Source organism: Mus caroli, unplaced genomic scaffold (genome assembly GCF_978045245.1).
Source record: "Mus caroli unplaced genomic scaffold, Mus_caroli_1 scaffold_16, whole genome shotgun sequence".
Classification (NCBI taxonomy): domain Eukaryota; kingdom Metazoa; phylum Chordata; class Mammalia; order Rodentia; family Muridae; genus Mus; species Mus caroli.
Window position 1 is genome coordinate 80,467,205 of NW_028227271.1, and position 18,943 is coordinate 80,486,147.

Below are 18,943 nucleotides of genomic sequence, written 5' to 3' on the forward strand. Positions count from 1 at the left end.
CTGAAAGCTTATAAAACTTGTGACGCACACTGACTATTTTGAGTAATATCTTATAACATTATTGGATATTTTTGGATTCAGCAATAAAATTTGCCTTTATGTTCTAATGTCTGTCATATTAATATTTTCATATGTGATAATTACTGCCAGTGAGAAGGTGTAAAAGTAGTTAACAGAAATGTTTCTGAGAATTATAAAGTCTGCAGGAAAATTTGTATTATTAAAAGTAACATGCATACTGTCAAACTACAAAAGGAAAAAAAATTGCTGTGAACATGAGTTTAATTTATTAAAATAGTAGGCTGTTATTTTTTGAAATACAGATTTTTGTCCTGACATGTATACATTTCAGTTAAAAATAAGATCCACAAGATTTAAAAAGACCTTTAGAATAAGATTTTGATAGTTTAATTGAATATCCTTTATGTAAAAGGAGAAAGCTTTAAATATCAAGATGTTAAACAAAATTTTGGAACCTGTAACACCATCGAATGCTTTTCTCAAGGGCTCTTAATGTGTGCCTAGCATAAAATTTTTCATGTATACTTGCAAATACATTTGCATGCAATCATGCAAATGCATTAATGTCTTCTATGATTCTTCATGCAAGATTAGTAGCCAATAGTCCTAGGATTCTACACTATTCTTATTTGCTCTTTTTTCCATTCCTTGGTCAGGCAGCAGACCAAGTTGGTTCTCAGAGCATCACTCTGGACTTTTCATGAGAGCATTTTTGTAAACAGAAGTTGCTACTGTGTCATACAGAAAACTTGGAAGCATAAGGCCCTGTTAAACTTGACCTATATGAATCATTAATGGTGTAGGAGAGAGCTCCTGCTAAGAGAATAAATAGTCTGTTTTCTGCTGAGTGGAAAGCCCTGACTTTTGGTCACTGTCAGGGTGACAGGATCAGGCATAAGGCAAGGTCACTGAAATGGGAGACAGTTTAGAATTTCCAGAAGGAGGATTATTTCTTTATTTTTCAGTAATTCTGAAGGGTCAAGGCCAGGACTGTTACCAGCCTCTGAAAACAGTAATAAAAATGCTGTGGCAAACACATCATTTGAGGATATTGGGATGAAGGTTAAAGAATCAGATCTTTTGGTTTAGTGTTCATTTCATACCTCATTAATATTATGACATCCTCAAATGTAACTGAAAATATTTTACAGTACAGCATACTTAGTTTGGCATATCATGTACCATTAAGGAAAAATATCACACCCACACAACACTTTTTTAAAAAGAATATATTATAATGGTTGTAGTATAAAAAGAATTTTTACTCTGATATAGATTTACAATTTTTATTTTTTGCTGTCAGTTTTATTGATTTATGAAGAAATTTCACTACATGTAATTTTCCAAGTACATCTCTACTGCCTCAGCTTCCCAAAATTTTAATAACTATAGGCCCTTCCTGCTCAAAATATTTTTTCATGAGAAACTATTCATTGTAATGAAAAATGAGAAAATGCAAACACTTGACCACTTGACTTCTAAGGAGATGACAATGTTTTGAATTAAGATTATAGTAGAAACAATGTCATAATTGTAGAGTCAGGGAGGAGAGGAAAACGATTCTCAATCTTCCATTGGAGATTACAAGGAAATGCTAGAAATCTTAAGTGCAGAAGAAAGTTTGAGCCCAAAACTTCTCCAATACAGAAGTTTGTATCAGTTCATAGTACTTGATGATAGTAACTGGAAGTCAATAGAACACCAACTACTGAGAATCACTAAACTCAGAAAATATGAATCTTAATCACATTTGCTAACAATACTACCCTCTCTAAGGAGCGACATTACCTGCAAATACAAGCAAATATTCTTTTGGGTTTTGTACACTTTAAGAGACCACAGACCGCAACTGAGACTATTATACTCAGCAAAACTTTCAATCACCATAGATGGAGAAACGAAGATATTCTATGAAAAAATAAAATCAAATTTAAATACCTTTCCACTAACCCAGGTGTACAAAGGATACTGGAAGGAAAACTACAACCCAATAAGGCTAAATACACTCAAGAAAACACAAGAAATGAATGATTTCACACCATTAAGACTTATAGAAGAAACACACACACACACACTACCATGTCCAAGATCAAAATAACATAAAACAACAATCATTGGTGATTAATTGCTCTCAACATGAATGGATTCAATTCCTTAGTTAAAAGACACAGGCTAACAAAGTAGATGTGTAAACAGAACACATCATTCTACTGTATACAAAACACATTCCAGCAACAAAGTTAGACATTATTTCAAAATAAAGGACTGGAAAAAGGATTTCCAAGCAAACAGTTCTTAGAAACAGACTGGAGTTGCAATTATAACATCTAATAAAATAGACTTTCAAACAATGCTAATCAAAACTACACATCATCTCTCCTTCACCTGCTTGCCGTGTGGGACTGAGCAACTGCCAGATTCTTGGACTTCCATTCACAGCTGCTACTGACCATTGTTGGGAGTTGGACTGCAAACTAAATCATGTCCACACCAGGAAAAGAGAACTTTCGCCTGAAAAGTTACAAGAACAAATCTCTTAATCCTGATGAGATGCGCAGGAGGAGGGAGGAAGAAGGACTGCAGCTACGGAAGCAGAAAAGAGAAGAACAGTTATTCAAGAGAAGAAATGTTGCTACAGCAGAAGAAGAAACAGAAGAAGAAGTTATGTCTGATGGTGGCTTTCATGAGGCCCAGATAAATAACATGGAGATGGCACCAGGTGGTGTCATCACCTCTGACATGACTGATATGATATTCTCAAATAGCCCAGAGCAGCAGCTCTCTGCAACACAGAAGTTTAGGAAACTACTTTCAAAAGAACCTAATCCTCCAATTGATGAAGTCATCAACACACCAGGAGTAGTGGCCAGGTTTGTGGAGTTCCTCAAACGAAAAGAAAATTGTACACTGCAGTTTGAATCAGCTTGGGTCCTGACAAATATTGCTTCAGGAAACTCTCTTCAGACCCGGAATGTGATTCAGGCAGGAGCTGTGCCCATTTTCATCGAGTTGCTTAGCTCAGAGTTTGAAGATGTCCAGGAGCAGGCAGTCTGGGCTCTTGGCAACATTGCTGGAGATAGTACCATGTGCAGGGACTATGTCTTAAACTGCAATATCCTTCCTCCTCTTCTGCAGTTATTTTCAAAGCAAAACCGCTTGACCATGACCCGGAATGCAGTATGGGCTTTATCTAATCTCTGTAGAGGGAAGAGCCCACCTCCAGAATTTGCTAAGGTTTCTCCCTGTCTGAATGTCCTTTCTTGGTTACTGTTTGTCAGTGACACTGATGTACTAGCTGATGCTTGCTGGGCTCTCTCATACCTGTCAGATGGACCCAATGATAAAATCCAAGCAGTCATCGATGCAGGAGTCTGCAGGAGGCTTGTGGAACTTCTGATGCATAATGATTATAAAGTGGTTTCTCCTGCTTTGCGGGCTGTGGGAAACATTGTCACAGGGGATGATATTCAGACACAGGTAATTTTGAATTGCTCAGCTCTTCAGAGTTTATTGCATCTGCTGAGTAGCCCAAAGGAATCTATCAAAAAAGAAGCATGTTGGACAGTCTCTAATATTACAGCTGGAAATCGGGCACAGATCCAGACGGTGATAGATGCTAACATGTTCCCAGCTCTTATTAGTATATTGCAAACAGCAGAGTTCCGGACAAGGAAGGAAGCTGCTTGGGCCATCACAAATGCAACTTCTGGAGGATCAGCTGAGCAGATCAAGTACCTAGTAGAACTGGGTTGTATCAAGCCACTCTGTGATCTCCTCACTGTCATGGATGCAAAAATTGTACAGGTTGCTCTAAATGGCTTAGAAAACATCCTGAGGCTTGGAGAACAAGAAGCCAAACGAAACGGCTCAGGCATTAATCCTTACTGTGCTTTGATTGAGGAAGCATATGGTCTGGATAAAATTGAGTTCTTACAGAGTCATGAAAACCAGGAGATCTATCAAAAGGCTTTTGATCTTATTGAGCATTACTTTGGGACGGAAGATGAGGACAGCAGCATCGCACCCCAGGTTGATCTTAGCCAGCAGCAGTACATCTTCCAGCAGTGTGAAGCTCCTATGGAAGGTTTCCAGCTTTGAAGCAATCCTCTCCTTCTTGTTCCTGTGTCAGACCAGGCTATCCAGTCAAGTCCTCTTGTGGAGCCCACAGTCCTCATGGAGCTAATCTCTCAAATGTTTTCCATAATACTGTTTGCGCTCATTTGCTTGCCTTGCGCACCTGCTCTCTTACACACATCTGGAAAACCTCTGGCTCTCTGTGGTGGAATACCCTTTTATTACAAGGGTAACCAGAACGGCCCACTCTCTTATGGAAAAATCCCTAAGCTTTGGAGATCCGCACTTACATTAGAGTCATGGGAATATATACACATACTAATGTGGCTCCCTTTTTTGTGGGGGAAAAAAGAGGACTCTTCCTCATTCCGTAAAGTGGGGAAAATGACATTAAAAGATAAAATTAAAACCTTTATCTTGAATTTTACACAACTACAAGGGAGATATTTAGACTTGTGTATACGTCAGAGTACTCTTCTCGAGTTCTTCCACAGTGAATCAACCCTTGGAGTACCTGGTGGCTTTTTCTAGCCACATTTGCATTAATCCTTATTGAGATGGGATGGTTTAGGATTAGGTTCCTCTAATGGAGTCATTTTCTTCAGATATTAAAGTTAAACCATCCAATCCCTCACCTTCAGCCTTCAGTGAATGTGCTTCTAGTTGTCAGGAATGCTGAAGAATTAACACTTTGACTTTTAAATGTGATCCTGGCTTGGCAGATTTCCTTAAAGCAGGAAGGAGAGAAGCATATACTAGTTTGTATGGCTTTTGCTTCTCTTTGGTTTTGTTTCTTAGGATTTGGAAGTGGTTCAGTTTTAACGCTGGTATGAAGGCTAAAAGTCCTTAAGTAAAACCATGTTCAAAAATTCAATTAAAGACTAAGAACATAAAACCCATCATTTTGTTTAAACCAGTGTGACTAGAGGCTGTGTTTCTGCATTACAAAAGATCCTCAGGCTTTGTGGTCCTGATCAAGGTCCTGGTAAATTGGAGTTCACCCTAGGTGCTTTTCCTCTTTGTGACTGGCAGATAACGCATATTTAAATGTTACTTAGGGATTTTTTTTTCCTTTGTTGAGTGCAGCTCGATTCTAATGTAATCATGATGCATACATGCTCTTGCAGTGCAGCATCCTTATCTTTAAAAGCATACTAGTCTCCTCAGTGTGACCTCTAGACTAAAGGGCAGTGATCCAATAACCTCAGTATCCCCTCTTTTTATTTCATCTCCTACTAGTACCCTACCCTAGGAAGAACATGCCCACCTCCTGCTTATTTAATGATGACTGTAATGTACCTGCAAATGGTGCTTCCAGTACTGTGTTCACTGACATTTGTGCTTGGACTAGAAGGGGAAAGAAACAAGAAAAAAAGGATAATTGCCAAGAGAACTGCAAATGAGTTCAATGCGACTTCTCGGTGCTAGTTGGCCATCTTGGCTCAATGTTGGGACACACTATCAGAGAGGAGTCTTTTTTTTTTTTCCCCAATGATATTCTGTTCAAAATGAATTCTGAAGGAAAAGTTGCTCATGTCTGTTTCAGAGCATACCCTTTTAAATCTTTTTAGACTACTCTTCTAGAATTCATCGTAACCCCAGAGTAGATAAAAGCTATCTAGAAGTTGCCCTGACAAGCTATTGCACATCTCTGGTAAATCCTGCTGAATGTAAGGAATATTCAGAGCTCTCATACCTCATCATGATGTTATTTAAGCAGCCAACTTACACGACCTGATTTACTTTGAAAAATTTGTTTCATTCAAACTAGAAAGTTCCAGAGACAAAGGACATTTCTCAGCCAAGAGTGTGATGCATTCTTGCCCTAGTCTTTACTTGTGTCTGCTCTGGGATGGATGCCGTCTGATGTCTGTTACCAATGGAGCAGATACACAAAACTAGTCAACTCCCGTCTGTCCTGTTGTTTTCTAGTGCTGCTTTGTGCTGAGAGAACATGTTAGTTTACTGAACTTGACCTGTACAAGACTGATTCTTTGTAATTTTAGGGTTAAATTAGGTGGTTAATTTAAAGATGAACTTTCAATGTTGCCTTTACATCACATTACAGTATCACTTCTTTGAGAAGGTAATAGAAGCACTGATTCATAGTAAAAATCTTGTTTTTAGCTTTGACTTTTCTTGTGGCTGATTTCTTTTTAAATTGTAAATTACTGGTAACATGTTATTTCTATAGAATGTTTTAAATTATGTACCTTCTATTGGATAGTTAAAACCTTTGCATCTTATAAAGGAGTTTGAATGAAAAGAAATACAAAGCACACAGAATTGTCACCCCACATTACCAAGAGCATACAGCTGGAACTTTTGTAGCAATATCAGGGTGGCCCAGTGAGTTCAGGTCCATTAATCAGTGTGAGCTCTTTTATCTTAAGCCTGACCAGAAGTTCATGAACTTTAAATATTCTGAATTTTGTTTTGATAGTGAAATGATTGTTTCGGGGTAAACATGGCACTCAGCTAAACACTAGCAAGTTCAGCTAAACGCTAGCAAGTTCAGCTACACCCTAGCAAGTTCAGCTACACCCTAGCAAGTTCAGCTAAACGCTAGCAAGTTCAGCTGTTCTGGAACCGAGTACTCACAGAGAAGACTTTGGTTTCTTAATGCAAGAGTCTTAGGGGTTACTTGTAAATCCTATTTTTAGTCTCTCACCTGGCAAAGCCTATTAATTTAATCTTTTGAATATTTTTATCAGAAAGGTGTTACTTATTACAGAAGCATGTTAGTATTTATAACACAAAACCTCTTAAGGATTTTAGATAGTGATCAGGGCAAAATGGCTTTGTTGTTTTCCTTCTCTGTCTCCTTCCAGACTTTCCAAGTATGTATTTTATACTGAGAACTTTGATTTTTTTTTTTTTTTTTTTTTTTTTTTTGGTTTTTCGAGACAGGGTTTCTCTGTATAGCCCTGGCTGTCCTGGAACTCACTTTGTAGACCAGGCTGGCCTCGAACTCAGAAATCTGCCTGCCTCTGCCTCCCAAGTGCTGGGATTAAAGGCGTGCGCCACCACTGCCCGGCGAGAACTTTGATTTTTAAAGAAGCGTTCGTTCAGAGAATTTGAGATGTAAAGGTACCTGGCAGTTGAAGCACCAGAAGGTAAATAGAGTCGGGTGGAGAAACACCCAGAACATACAGATGCCAGGTACAGAGCACAGTTAGGAGACTTGGCTGTGGGACACGGGTTCTTGCCACCAGTCAAAGCCATCTTAGATTGCCCTCATTAGCCCACTGCTGGAAACTGCTGCACCAGGGTTGTTTCTTCCACACACCAGACTAAGCTGTTGGACTCCGGGTGTTTCTCAGCCTTACTGTCCTATAATAAATCTGAATTATTCCAGTTGCTGCTGACTATGCCTAAGAAAACATATGTAAGTATAATTTGTCAACCAAATTCTGTTGTACATGACTACCTACCGGCAACTTTGATTGATTTCTGTAGTGCTAAATAAACATTTCAGCTGTCTGACCCCAAACGTGGGGCTGTATTGTAAAAAAAAAAAAAAAAAAAAAAAAAAAAAAAAAAAAAAAAAACTACACATCAAAGGAAAAATCTACCAAGAAGACATTTCAATTCTGAACATCTATGTCCAAACTGCAAGGGCACACATATTTGTAAAAGAAACATTAGTAAAGCTTAAATCGCATATAGAAATGCAGACACTAATGGTGGAAGTCTTCAACACCCCACTCTCACTAATGGTTAGGACATTGTCTTAGTCAGGGTTTCTATTCCTGCACAAACAGCATGACCAAGAAGCAAGTTGGGGAGGAAAGGGTTTATTCAGCTTACACTTCCATACTGCTGTTCATCACCAAAGGAAGTCAGGACTGGAACTCAAGCAGGTCAGAAAGCAGGAGCTGATGCAGAGGCCATGGAGCGATGTTCTTTACTGGCTTGCCTCCCCTGGCTTGCTCAGTCTGCTCTCTTATAGAATCCAAGACTACCAGCCCAGAGATGGCACCACCCACAAGGGGCCTTTCCCCCTTGATCACTAATTGAGAAAATGCCTTACAGTTGGATCTCATGGAGGCATTTCCTCAACTGAAGATCCTTTTTCTGTGATAACTCCAGCTGTGTCAAGTTGACACAAAACTAGCCAGTACAGTTATCTAGAAGAAACTAAACAGAACTGCAGAATACAAGGGAAACAGATTTACTTTTATATATAACATAAAGTAGCAGTCATGATGCAATTACAGGAGGATTTAGGTATTTTACATGGGCAATGTGATGGATCACATATGCTGAACCCATAAGAAGTGGCACTATTAGGACATGTGGCCTTGTTGGAGGAAGTGTGGCCAATATGTATGTGGGCTTTGAGTGTTACTATGCTCAGTCTCTGCCCTTTGCAGAAATGTGTCTTTTCTGACTGTCTTTAGATTGAAATGCCGAACTATGAGCTCCTCTAGCACATTGACTGCATACTTCCATAAGTCCCAGTAGGAGGAGAATACACAACTTCTGAAACTATAAGCCAGCCTCACTTAAATGTTTGTCTTTATAAGAGTTGCTCTGGCCATGGTATCTCTTCATAGCATTGACAACCCTAAGACTGAAGTTGGTATCAAAGACTGGGACATTTCTTTGGTAGGCCTAATCAAGATGCTGTTGGGAGAAATGTGGATTTTGTGGCTTTGGAAAGCAGTAGTACACTGTAAGTGAGGCTTAATGGGCCATAAAGTAGAAGTATTGAAGACAGTGGTGCTGAGGATGATGTGTGTACTGTAGGGACCTGGATTTAGATGTTTCAGAGGAGAAGAATGTTTTATGTGCCTAAAATCTATTCTTGTGATATTTTGGTAAAGAATGTGTTTCCTTTTTTCCCCCTTGTCTGAAGAGTCTGCCTGAGATTAAGAAGAGATTCATATTAATTGCGGTGACAAAGAAAGCATGAAATCAACCAAGTTTAGAATCTGATCTATGGGTCACACTTATGAGGATCATTTTGAACAAGTATAGAATGATTAGAAAGGAAAAACACAAATTGTATGGTTCAAGTATTAAAGAACTTAAATCTTGTGTTCAAGGATACTACATGGAATTAAGGGAGTGGTAATGTTTAGCCGATAGCCCACCCTGCTAATTTTATTCTTTATGTGTTTACAGCTGAACAATGGATGGTTGTATTGCACATTATGTTGACCTGGCTGTTGCTTTCATTTGGACATAAGGAAATATGATTATGTGTCAGATTGACAAGGGATGGATTGTAATGGGTATTCTCTGTTGTCAGCTTGACTATATCTGGAGTCAACTACCAGAACTTTTAAAGATATTTTGAAACAGTAAAGACAGGTTTATGTCCAGGTTTGGTGGTACATGCCTTTCATCCCATCATTAAGGTTGCTGGGCATGCATTTCTCAGAGTTCAAGGTCAGTTTACGGAGTATGTTCATAAGGAAGTTCCTGAAGAACTCGGACAGCTACATCTAGTCAATGAAGTATATATTAGAACAAGGAGATCACGTTCCAGCCCTAGCAAGCAGGAGAACTTAGCTGCTTTGACCACATGTCTCTAGAAGCAAGAAGAGAAGGGGATGGTTACTGGGAAAATTGATGCTTATTAGCTAAAGCTAAGAAAGTAGAGATATTCAGGAAAGATCACCATCCCTGAGGTGAAATTGTCTGAGAATGTTTTTTGAGAACAAAGAGAAGCTGTGTTCCAGAGACACCATCTTTGTACCTCATGTTCCATCTGGACTTAGTAATATGTAAGAATGACCTCCATGGTACTGGTTTTGAAGGCATGAAGGGATCATGGAGAGCAGCTGAGGCTTGTCACTGTGACAGGACAAAAAACGTCATTGGTGAAGATGCAGTCTCAGTTGCAGTTGATTGCCCAGGACTTGTAGGAATAAAAGTTGCAGCCAGGACAGGGAAACTGGAGTGGGTAGGTTGGTGCGGATGGGAAGAGAGGATAGGGGTTGCAGAGGGGGAAGCAGGAAAGGGGATAATATTTGAAATGTAAATAAAGAAAATATCTAATAAAAAAGAAATAAATTAAAAAGTAGCAGAATAAACTCCATTTTGTCTTTCAGACTTCATTTTAACTTAACTTGCCCTTAGAGAGGCCCCCATCCTTGAGGTCTAAGAAAAATCACTAAATGTCCCTGGCAGCTGCAACAAGATACAGCAGCTGCAGCTTGCTGATTATTAACAGAATAGGCTAAGAAAATATAAGTCATTTCCAGGACAAGATGCTAAGATGCTCTGTTTTTGATGTTGTTGAACATTCCTTTACCCTCTTTCCCTCTCTTGTAATTTCAAGGCTTGGAAACACCTGCTTGCATTTTTTTCTCTTTTCTTTTCTTTCTTTCTCTTTTTTTCTTTTATAAACCCCTCCCCTAGATCTCTGGACAACTCTCCCATCCTGTCACATCAGAAATGTTTGCAGCCAGAGCTCCAGCTTGATTAAAGACTCTCATATGCTTGCGTTAGAGTTGTAGTTCCTAGTGGTCTCTTTGGGGTTTTCCTGATCTGGGCACAATAGACTGAAGGGGTCATGCAAAAAATGTTGAGGCTTGGTACCATGAAGAAACCTTTTGAGAAGATACTGGTGAAGAGTAGTTGCAGCAGAAGATCCCAGTGTCCTGGTGATGCCAGTACCATGGCATGATCAGCAACAATAACAGCAGCAAGGGAGTAGAGTTGACCATAGCCTAGAGTGATACAGATGGCCGAACAGGAGAAATGACCTAAGCCATTTAGAGGATCACAGAAGATCACATGTGCATCCTAGATATTGGAACAAGAAGCCATGAAATTGATGTTGCATTGGATAAACCAAGATATTAGAGATGCCAGAGCTGTGGAGAACTGCTACCTAGGAAGGCTGCTAACTGGGAAATTAAACAGCCCAAGAGAAAGAAGTTTGTTAACAGTCAACAAAACTGAGAGGAATTAGAGATCTGAAGATGTACTTTGACATAAAACCTGTTGTTGCAGTTTGGAGTTTTCCCAGCTGGGTTTTGATTGTGTTTGGGCCCAGTATTTGCTCACTATGATGTTTTGGAGTGGTAAATTCCATCCTGTGATCTTGGAAGTGTGTGATGTGCTTTTTAAATTTGATTTTATAGGGGACTACATTTAGGTGATTTCTTGAACCTCAGAAGAAACTTTAAATTTTTGACTTTTAATATGATTGAAACTGTTCTATAGACTATGAAGACTTTTAAAGTTGGAATGAATGTATTTGTATAATGCTATGTCTAGGTATGGCTCCCATGAACTCATATGTTTGAGAAGCTTCTACAGGCCAGGGAGTAGAATGTCATAGTTTGAATATGCTTAGCCCATGAGGAGTGGCACTATTTATTAGTAGGTGTGGACCTGTTGGAAAAAATTTGTTGGTGGACTTTAAGCACCCCTATTGTTCATTCTCTTCCCAGTGCAGAAGAGCATCTCTTCCTGACTGCCTTCAGATCAAGATGTAGAACTCTATGGCTCCTGCAGCACTGTGTCTGCCTGCATGCTGCCAGTCTCCCCATCATGAATATAATGGACTGAATCCCTGAAACTGTAAGCCAGTTCCAATTAAATGTTTGCTTTTACAATAATTGCTTTGGTCATGGTATCTTTTCACAGCAATAAAAACCCTAAGACAGAGAGTAAGTTTAAAGTAAAAGCAAAATGGACTGTACAGCTGATACAAAGTCAGTGTGGTGGAAATCAGAGGGACAAATGTCAGGGAAGCAGACACCAGGGGTCCCATATGAGACCTTGTGAAGTTGGGATGCCAGTCTCTGTAGTGAGTTACTCCATGGTTATTTTCTATAGAGCCTAAAATACTGATTGCTTTGGCCAAGACATTTTCTGGAAAAGCATTTGACAGGAGCAAAGAAAAATAAGAAATGCCTGTGGTGTCCACAAATTTTTCCTTGTCTTTTGCATATTCTATATATTGCATTGTGCAGGATTGGAATACTTTCCAAAGGCATTTTCTGTTATCTCTAACTATAGAGGCTGGATTTGAACTGAAAAAGAAAAAAAAAAAAGGAGTACTAATGACACTGACTTTCAATGGATTTTAGTCAACTCTTTGATGAAAATATCTATTTGGAATACCGTTGTTCATTCTGATAGCCATTTACCTTCCAGATCATGTTATTAGATGTAACATCTAATAGAATAAGATTTTAATAGTTGTTGAAATTCGTATTTTAATAGGAAGGATATGTGTTTTCAAAAGATATTGTTGCTGTTGAATGAATATTCTTCTATGGGAAAATGATTACAGTTCATTTACATTAACTGGATAAAATGTGAGGTACATGGTAATTTCCAAGGTCAAGTATGTCCTTGGATTTTCTGCTTCTTCTTTGTCAATATTAAAAGTAAAATATACATTTTTTATGGTTTAACTTCTACTTTCCAAGGCCTTGGGAATGTAGAATAAACTAAGGCAGTGATAAATTAAAAAATTCCCTCTTCAAGCCTGCCCTTAACATTTTCTCTTCAGCTTCTGTGTGATTCAACTTTTCTTTGACATTTTAAAATTCTTCAAGAGGAAAATGCTTATGAAAACCTTTGTTCATGTAAAGAACAAGAAGAATTGGCTTCTTTCTTCCTCTTCCAACTCCATTGCTGCTGTTCTGGGCTCTTCTGTTTAACATAAGATTTGTTTAATGCTAAAAGGCCCTTGTCAAACTCACAGAATTTTTTTTTGTTATTTTAAAATAAAAACAATATTTGCAAGTTTTTAAGCTTTGCTAGTTATTTAATACAATAAATGTGTGGGTTGAAAACTTTCACATGAATTTTTCAACTCATTTTTATCTTGCTTTCTTTTCTCTTTTACAAAATTTACAGAAGATTAAAATGTCATTTTAAACATTACATATTTTTAAATAAAACTCTAAGAATATAATAATTCATCAGCAACACAAGTGCATTTGTGTCTACTATTCTCAGTAATTTTACATAGGTCATACAATGTAATAATTGCTTATGTTCTGTGGGCTTTGAATATAAGAAATGTACCAAAGAGGATCATTTTCCATCCACAAATACTCAAAGAATTACCATTGGTATGTCCCTAGTTATTTGATATTTGTAATAATATTTTTCAGTACTACAGGTTTTTCCCCTTACTAGAATGTGAAAAAATTATGTTATACCTGCCCCACATATTACAAGTAAAGAACTTATTTAGTTTTCAATGTTCATATATGAAGAAGAATCTTAGAAAGACCCATAGCTCCAATTTCTCTCATATATTTCCAGTATCTCTCCAAATATATTTGAAGGATACAAAGGTCCCCCTGTAGACTTTACACTCTAGTATTGGTGCTATGATGTGCTGAGATTTTGAAATTTTGGAGCCTTAGTTAACTACTCTCTCTGTAACTCAGGTATGAGTGGAGTCAGAAGATGGGATGCTGTAGACTGGGTACTTGCATCTATCAATCATGTATTAAATATGCTTTTTATCTGACATTGCTATTGTGCTTGAATTCTCAAGTAAAACCCCCAAGAAAATGATGAAGGCTAAATAATATAGATAGAATAAGCCTATGGTCTGAGACGCCAGAGAATGCCCTATCTCCTTATTCACTTCACTGCTCTCCTGTGTGTAAATAAAAGGATCATGTGTTTAAATTAAAGGCCATGTTTGGACAAAGATGCCTTTAGCCTTCACTAAAACCCTGTAACAGGGGAGGGAAAAATCTCTCAGGGGCTTAACCCTAGAAAATTATGGGCAGCTGATGAATGACAAGAGCAAGGGAATTTGTATTCTTCAGTGAGGATCCCCAAACTGGTTATTCAATACCAAATGGTATCCCTAAAAATCATATACATAGAAGTAAGATTATACAGACTATGCAGGTTGTATTTATATATTTAAGAGCATAAATATCATTAAAAGAAAAATAAGGGAGCTACCAAGAGGGTTATATATTAGAGGTTGGATTGAAGGGAGAAAAGGGGATTGAGGGAAACCATGCAGTGTATTTTAAATTGAAAAAAATTAAAAAGCATTACAAATATTACAAATATTCAAATTTTAACATTATCTCAAAATCAACAGCTGTAGAGCAAAATGCCTAAGAATAACAAAATAGAATTAGGTAGTCTCCAAAGATTAACAAGTGAAAAATGGACATGTGAGTTAGTTTAAATGTAGTAGGGATTAAGAGAAATTAAGCTAAAGTGAGAAAACTATATATTTCAAGTATTGCAATATCCAAATTTGAAGATAATAATTAATTATTTTATTATACATCCCTTAATATATAATAAAGCAAGACAATATATTGCAAATGAATATATACATGTATTATATATAGCATTTCATATATATATATGTATATGTATATATATATATATATGTGAATACAATATATATATAGTATTCTCCACATACTATTTCTTACTGTTCTTCCTGATCAGTCATCTTCCTACTTACATGTCTTTATTTGTAAAGTTAGCCTAGGACCTGAGCATTCTTGACTAAGTTGGTCATGTTGTAGAAGAAAAGAACATTTCAGGGTATTTCATTGTCCTCTTGTTCCCACAATATTTACACACCCACACCATATTACATGAATTGCCCTGGGCCTTTTAGGCAGTAACACAGATAAGCTGTTTAGGGCTGAGAACTTCCCAGTCATTAAATTTTAACACTGTGATCAGTCATGAGTCTGTATTGTTACATCTTACACAAAGAATCATCTTGGATCAAACTGAGAACAAACTACTTTAAGGGTGTGAATATTTAAAAGCTAACTTCTATTTAACAGATTCCATTTCTGGACCTGTGGTTTCCCCAGCCCCAGGTTTCTGAGCATGATTATGGTACCAGCTACATATTCTTTTTCTATAGAACAGCGAGGCAATCAGAAAGTGATGGGCTATCCCCCAAATGGTACTATTGTTCAATCTAGCTTTTCTATGCCTGCACCAGTTTGAGGTTAATGACACACACTTATATTTTATTACAATGCTTCTAGCCTTAGGTTAGGTTGCTTTCTACTAGCTCTTAACTTATATTAACCTGTTTATACAACTCTATGTCTGCTATGTGGCTGGTTACCTCTCCTCAGTTTCAAATGTCCAACTTCATCAGAGTCCAGTCATCTCTTCTCTTCTCCTTCTCCTTCTCCTTCTCCTTCTCCTACTCCTTTTCCTTCTCTCTGTCTCTCTGTCTCTGTCTCTGTCTGTCTGTCTGTCTGTCTCTCTCTCTCTCTCTCTCTCTCTGTGTGTGTGTGTGTGTGTGTGTGCCAGATATCCCACCTTACTATTCTGCCATTGGCTATAGGTCATATATTTTTTATTTTAACCTATAAGAAGGTGTCTTGGGCTGGCAGGCAGGGCAGAAACACATCTTCACACAATCTACAACACATCACTCCAACAAAACAGTGACCCCATTATTTTATAAAGCAGCTTACATAGCTCCTTCAAGAATCATGAATGCTACACAATGGGAAAGAAGATTCCACCTGAGTTCTGGAATGATTTCCCTAAGTTTCAAATGTGGTGGCTTCAGCATTATTTTATTAAAAATCTAGTCCTCGTTGACAGTGGAGAGAGCAATTGTTTATGTTATTAGAGTCTCTGTGGGCTCCCAGTTTAAAAAAAAAATCACAGTGATATATCTCATATCTGATACTGGGATTTGGTTTTAAAAAACCAAATGCTTCCAGAATCAGCATTATTTATCCATGCACAGTAGATCCATTGCAGTTTCTTAATATATTACTTAATTTATGAGCTAATGGTAACCCCATATGGCCTCTCCAGCTGTAGTATATTTTGATCTTGCTACTCTACCATGATTTTTTCCCAGTTTCCCCAGCCCTATCCTCACTTAAACTTTTCTACCTCGAGTAATTCACACTTTCACCTTCAAACTTGTGAATATTAAGAATATATTTATAAGGTAATCATATATAAGTTTATGATAAGTAAATAACATTTATTGTATAAAATGTTATATATTGGGCTAAATTTTCCATTTATAGAAATATGTTCTTTAAATGATTGAGTATATGATGATATGTATTTATGAAGAACTAAATTATAATCATTTAGGCTACATGCTAACATGAAATTCATTTACACAAAAGTTAAAGAGTAATTTGAAAATTATCATATAGTTTGTAAATATTTTCTTTTAATCTTCATGATATCTTAGAAGCAGTTCTTGTAAGAAGTGCCTAAAAATCCTCAAAACCTCAGGACTTCTCTCTCTCTCTCTCACATATATATGCTCTCTCTCTCTCTCTCTCTCTCTATATATATATATATATATACACATATATATGCTATATATATATATATATATATATATATAAAACATTTGCAATGCGATATCTCTCCCAATCTATCTCAATGTGATATATATATACACACACAAACACACACACACACACACACACACATATATATATATATATATATATATATATATATATATATATATGGTCTATCTATCTATCTATATGTATATATATATGTATATATATATATATCACATTGAGATAGGTTGAGAGAGATATCACATTACAAATCTGTACTTGCAGATGAAAAGCATCCTGAATTGGGTAAAGCTGTAAAGAGAAAAAATAACTGCTGCTAGTTTTTATACAAAATACCATGTTAGCAATGTGATTCATCAACTATGTAAGCAATGTTAAAACCAAGAAAATTAAAGTATGTAACAAGAAAAGGACTCCTATCCAGGACAATACAAATTTACTGTCTATATACACACAGCAAATGCTCCAGCAGTTACTTGTAAATACTTCATTATCTCCTTCATTTTAAAAGTTAAGGCGGAGACTGTCCATCCCAGTGAGGAGACAGTGAAGAGTGCAGACCAAGGAAACAACGTAAAAGACAACGTTCCAACATGGAAATAATAAAATCACTGTAAACAGTATGAAACACAATGAATCTACTTAAAACTGGAGTTCCTTACTTAGTGGAGAAATGGCCTACAGAGACTGACTGAGGAGAAAGGGCAAGATCGAAGCAATTGAAGCAGTTAGATGATTCATAATAGAGGGAGCCTACAAAGATGTTCTGACAGGAAAGTAGCTCTTCAAAGATGCGATAATCAGAAAGGGGGTGGACATTTCCCAGAAATAGAGTCTTATATATAGCCACAGAAGAACACAATGAATTATTTTCCTGAAATACCTGTTTCAGAACAATTTGCCCCAGAAAGTGACTGAGTGATATAACTGGAATTGTTGAATTATGTATTGTCTGGTTTACAGGGAAGAACAGAAAGAAAGGTACAGAGAGGAAATGTCAGCATGGTCTCAGCTTTATTCACATAAGTGACCAGTGATAGAATAGAAGACTCTTCCCAATTCCAGGTTCTGAAAAAAATACAATAAAGACAGCAAGTTTCTATTCAGATAACTTATCATTCATACACAAAACAATAAAATAAAACAGAAGACACTGCAGGATGGGCAATTCCAGGAAAATACATATATAAAAAATTAGATTAAAATGTTCATCTTAATTAATTATGAGAATAATAGAATGGACAGATAGAGATTTCTCAAGAAATTTAATCAATGAGACAAAGGCAAATAAAACTATGCAACTATATTAATAGATTTATATGAAATGCAAAATTAATGTATATCATAATTATAAGCTGTAAAAAAATGGCTAACTTTTGTAGATTTTGAGGTGAACCAAGACACCTCAAGAGCAGAATTAGAGAGAATTTAATTAGTTAAAAATTGGATTAATGTTGCAAACACATGTGGCTATTAGCTTGTTCTATTATTTGTAAACAGTTCTCTTATTAGTCACTTTAAGTTCAGATATCCAGAAACTTTCTTATTTCGGTTTTTATTGCTATGAAGAGACACCATGACAATGGCAACTCACGTAGGAAAACACTAAAACGGGGCTGGCTTACAGTTTCTGAGATTTAGTCCCTTGTCCTCATGTAGGAAGCATGGCATATGCAGGCAGGCATGATGATGGAGAAGGAACTGAGAGATCTACATCTTGATTTACAGGGAGCAAAAGGAGACTGTGTGCCACATTGGGTGTAGCTTGTACACAGGAGATCCCAAAGCCACAGTGATATATTTCCTCCAACAATGCCACAGCTCCTAACACCTTCCTCCTTATGGGCCAAGCATTCAAATACATCAGTTTATGAGGGACATTCCTATACAAAACATCACAGAAAACATAGCAATTTATACTACATAACCAGAGAGTAGCTAGAAGTAGACAAACCAGTCAACAGTATAGCTGTGAACAACAGGAATTTCATCACCTTTGTCTTGTTCCTCATGTAAAAATGACATCATGTTATCACTAAATGTATTGCCCTTCAACCAAAACAATTCTTTCTGTGCCATTATTTACTTTATTCACATGGTTATATCATCAGAAATTACAATTGAACTTTGACTTCAAATAGTTTCCTTGATTTTGAAGTAATGTGTGTGCATGTGTGTATGTGTATGTGTGGTGTGTGTGTGTGTGTGTGTATGTGTGTGTGTGGTGTGTGTGTGTGTATTGTGTGTGTGTGCGCGTGGTGTGTGTATGTGTGTGTGTGGTGTGTGTGTGTGTGTGTATGTGTGCGTGTGGTGTGTGTGTGTGTATGTGTGTGTATGTGTGTGTGTGGTGTGTGTGTGTGTGTGTGTATGTGTGCGTGTGGTGTGTGTGTGTGGCGTGTGTGTGTGTATGTGTGCATGTGTGGTGTGTGTATGTGTATGTGTGTGGTGTGTGTGTGTGTGTATGTGTGTGGTGTGTGTGTGTGTGTGTGCGCGTGGTGTGTGTATGTGTGCGTGTGTGGTGTGTGTGCGTGTATGTGTGCATGTGTGGTGTGTGTATGTGTATG

The 18,943-nt window shown here is 37.3% G+C and overlaps 1 protein-coding gene across 1 annotated transcript; it reads left to right on the top strand.

Annotated features, from left to right (window-relative positions):
- Positions 1 to 2,494: 2,494 nt before the first annotated feature.
- On the top strand, positions 2,495 to 4,504 carry LOC147000803 (importin subunit alpha-5). The gene has a single exon (XM_085831362.1). It carries the CDS (start codon positions 2,503 to 2,505, stop codon positions 4,117 to 4,119), a length of 1,617 nt encoding a protein of 538 aa, XP_085687488.1. The 5' UTR covers positions 2,495 to 2,502; the 3' UTR covers positions 4,120 to 4,504.
- The last annotated feature ends 14,439 nt before the right edge of the window (positions 4,505 to 18,943 follow it).

Coding starts and splice junctions, on each gene's coding strand:
- LOC147000803 (XM_085831362.1), top strand. CDS start 2,503: ATGTCCACACCAGGAAAAGAGAACTTTCGCCTGAAAAGTTACAAGAAC.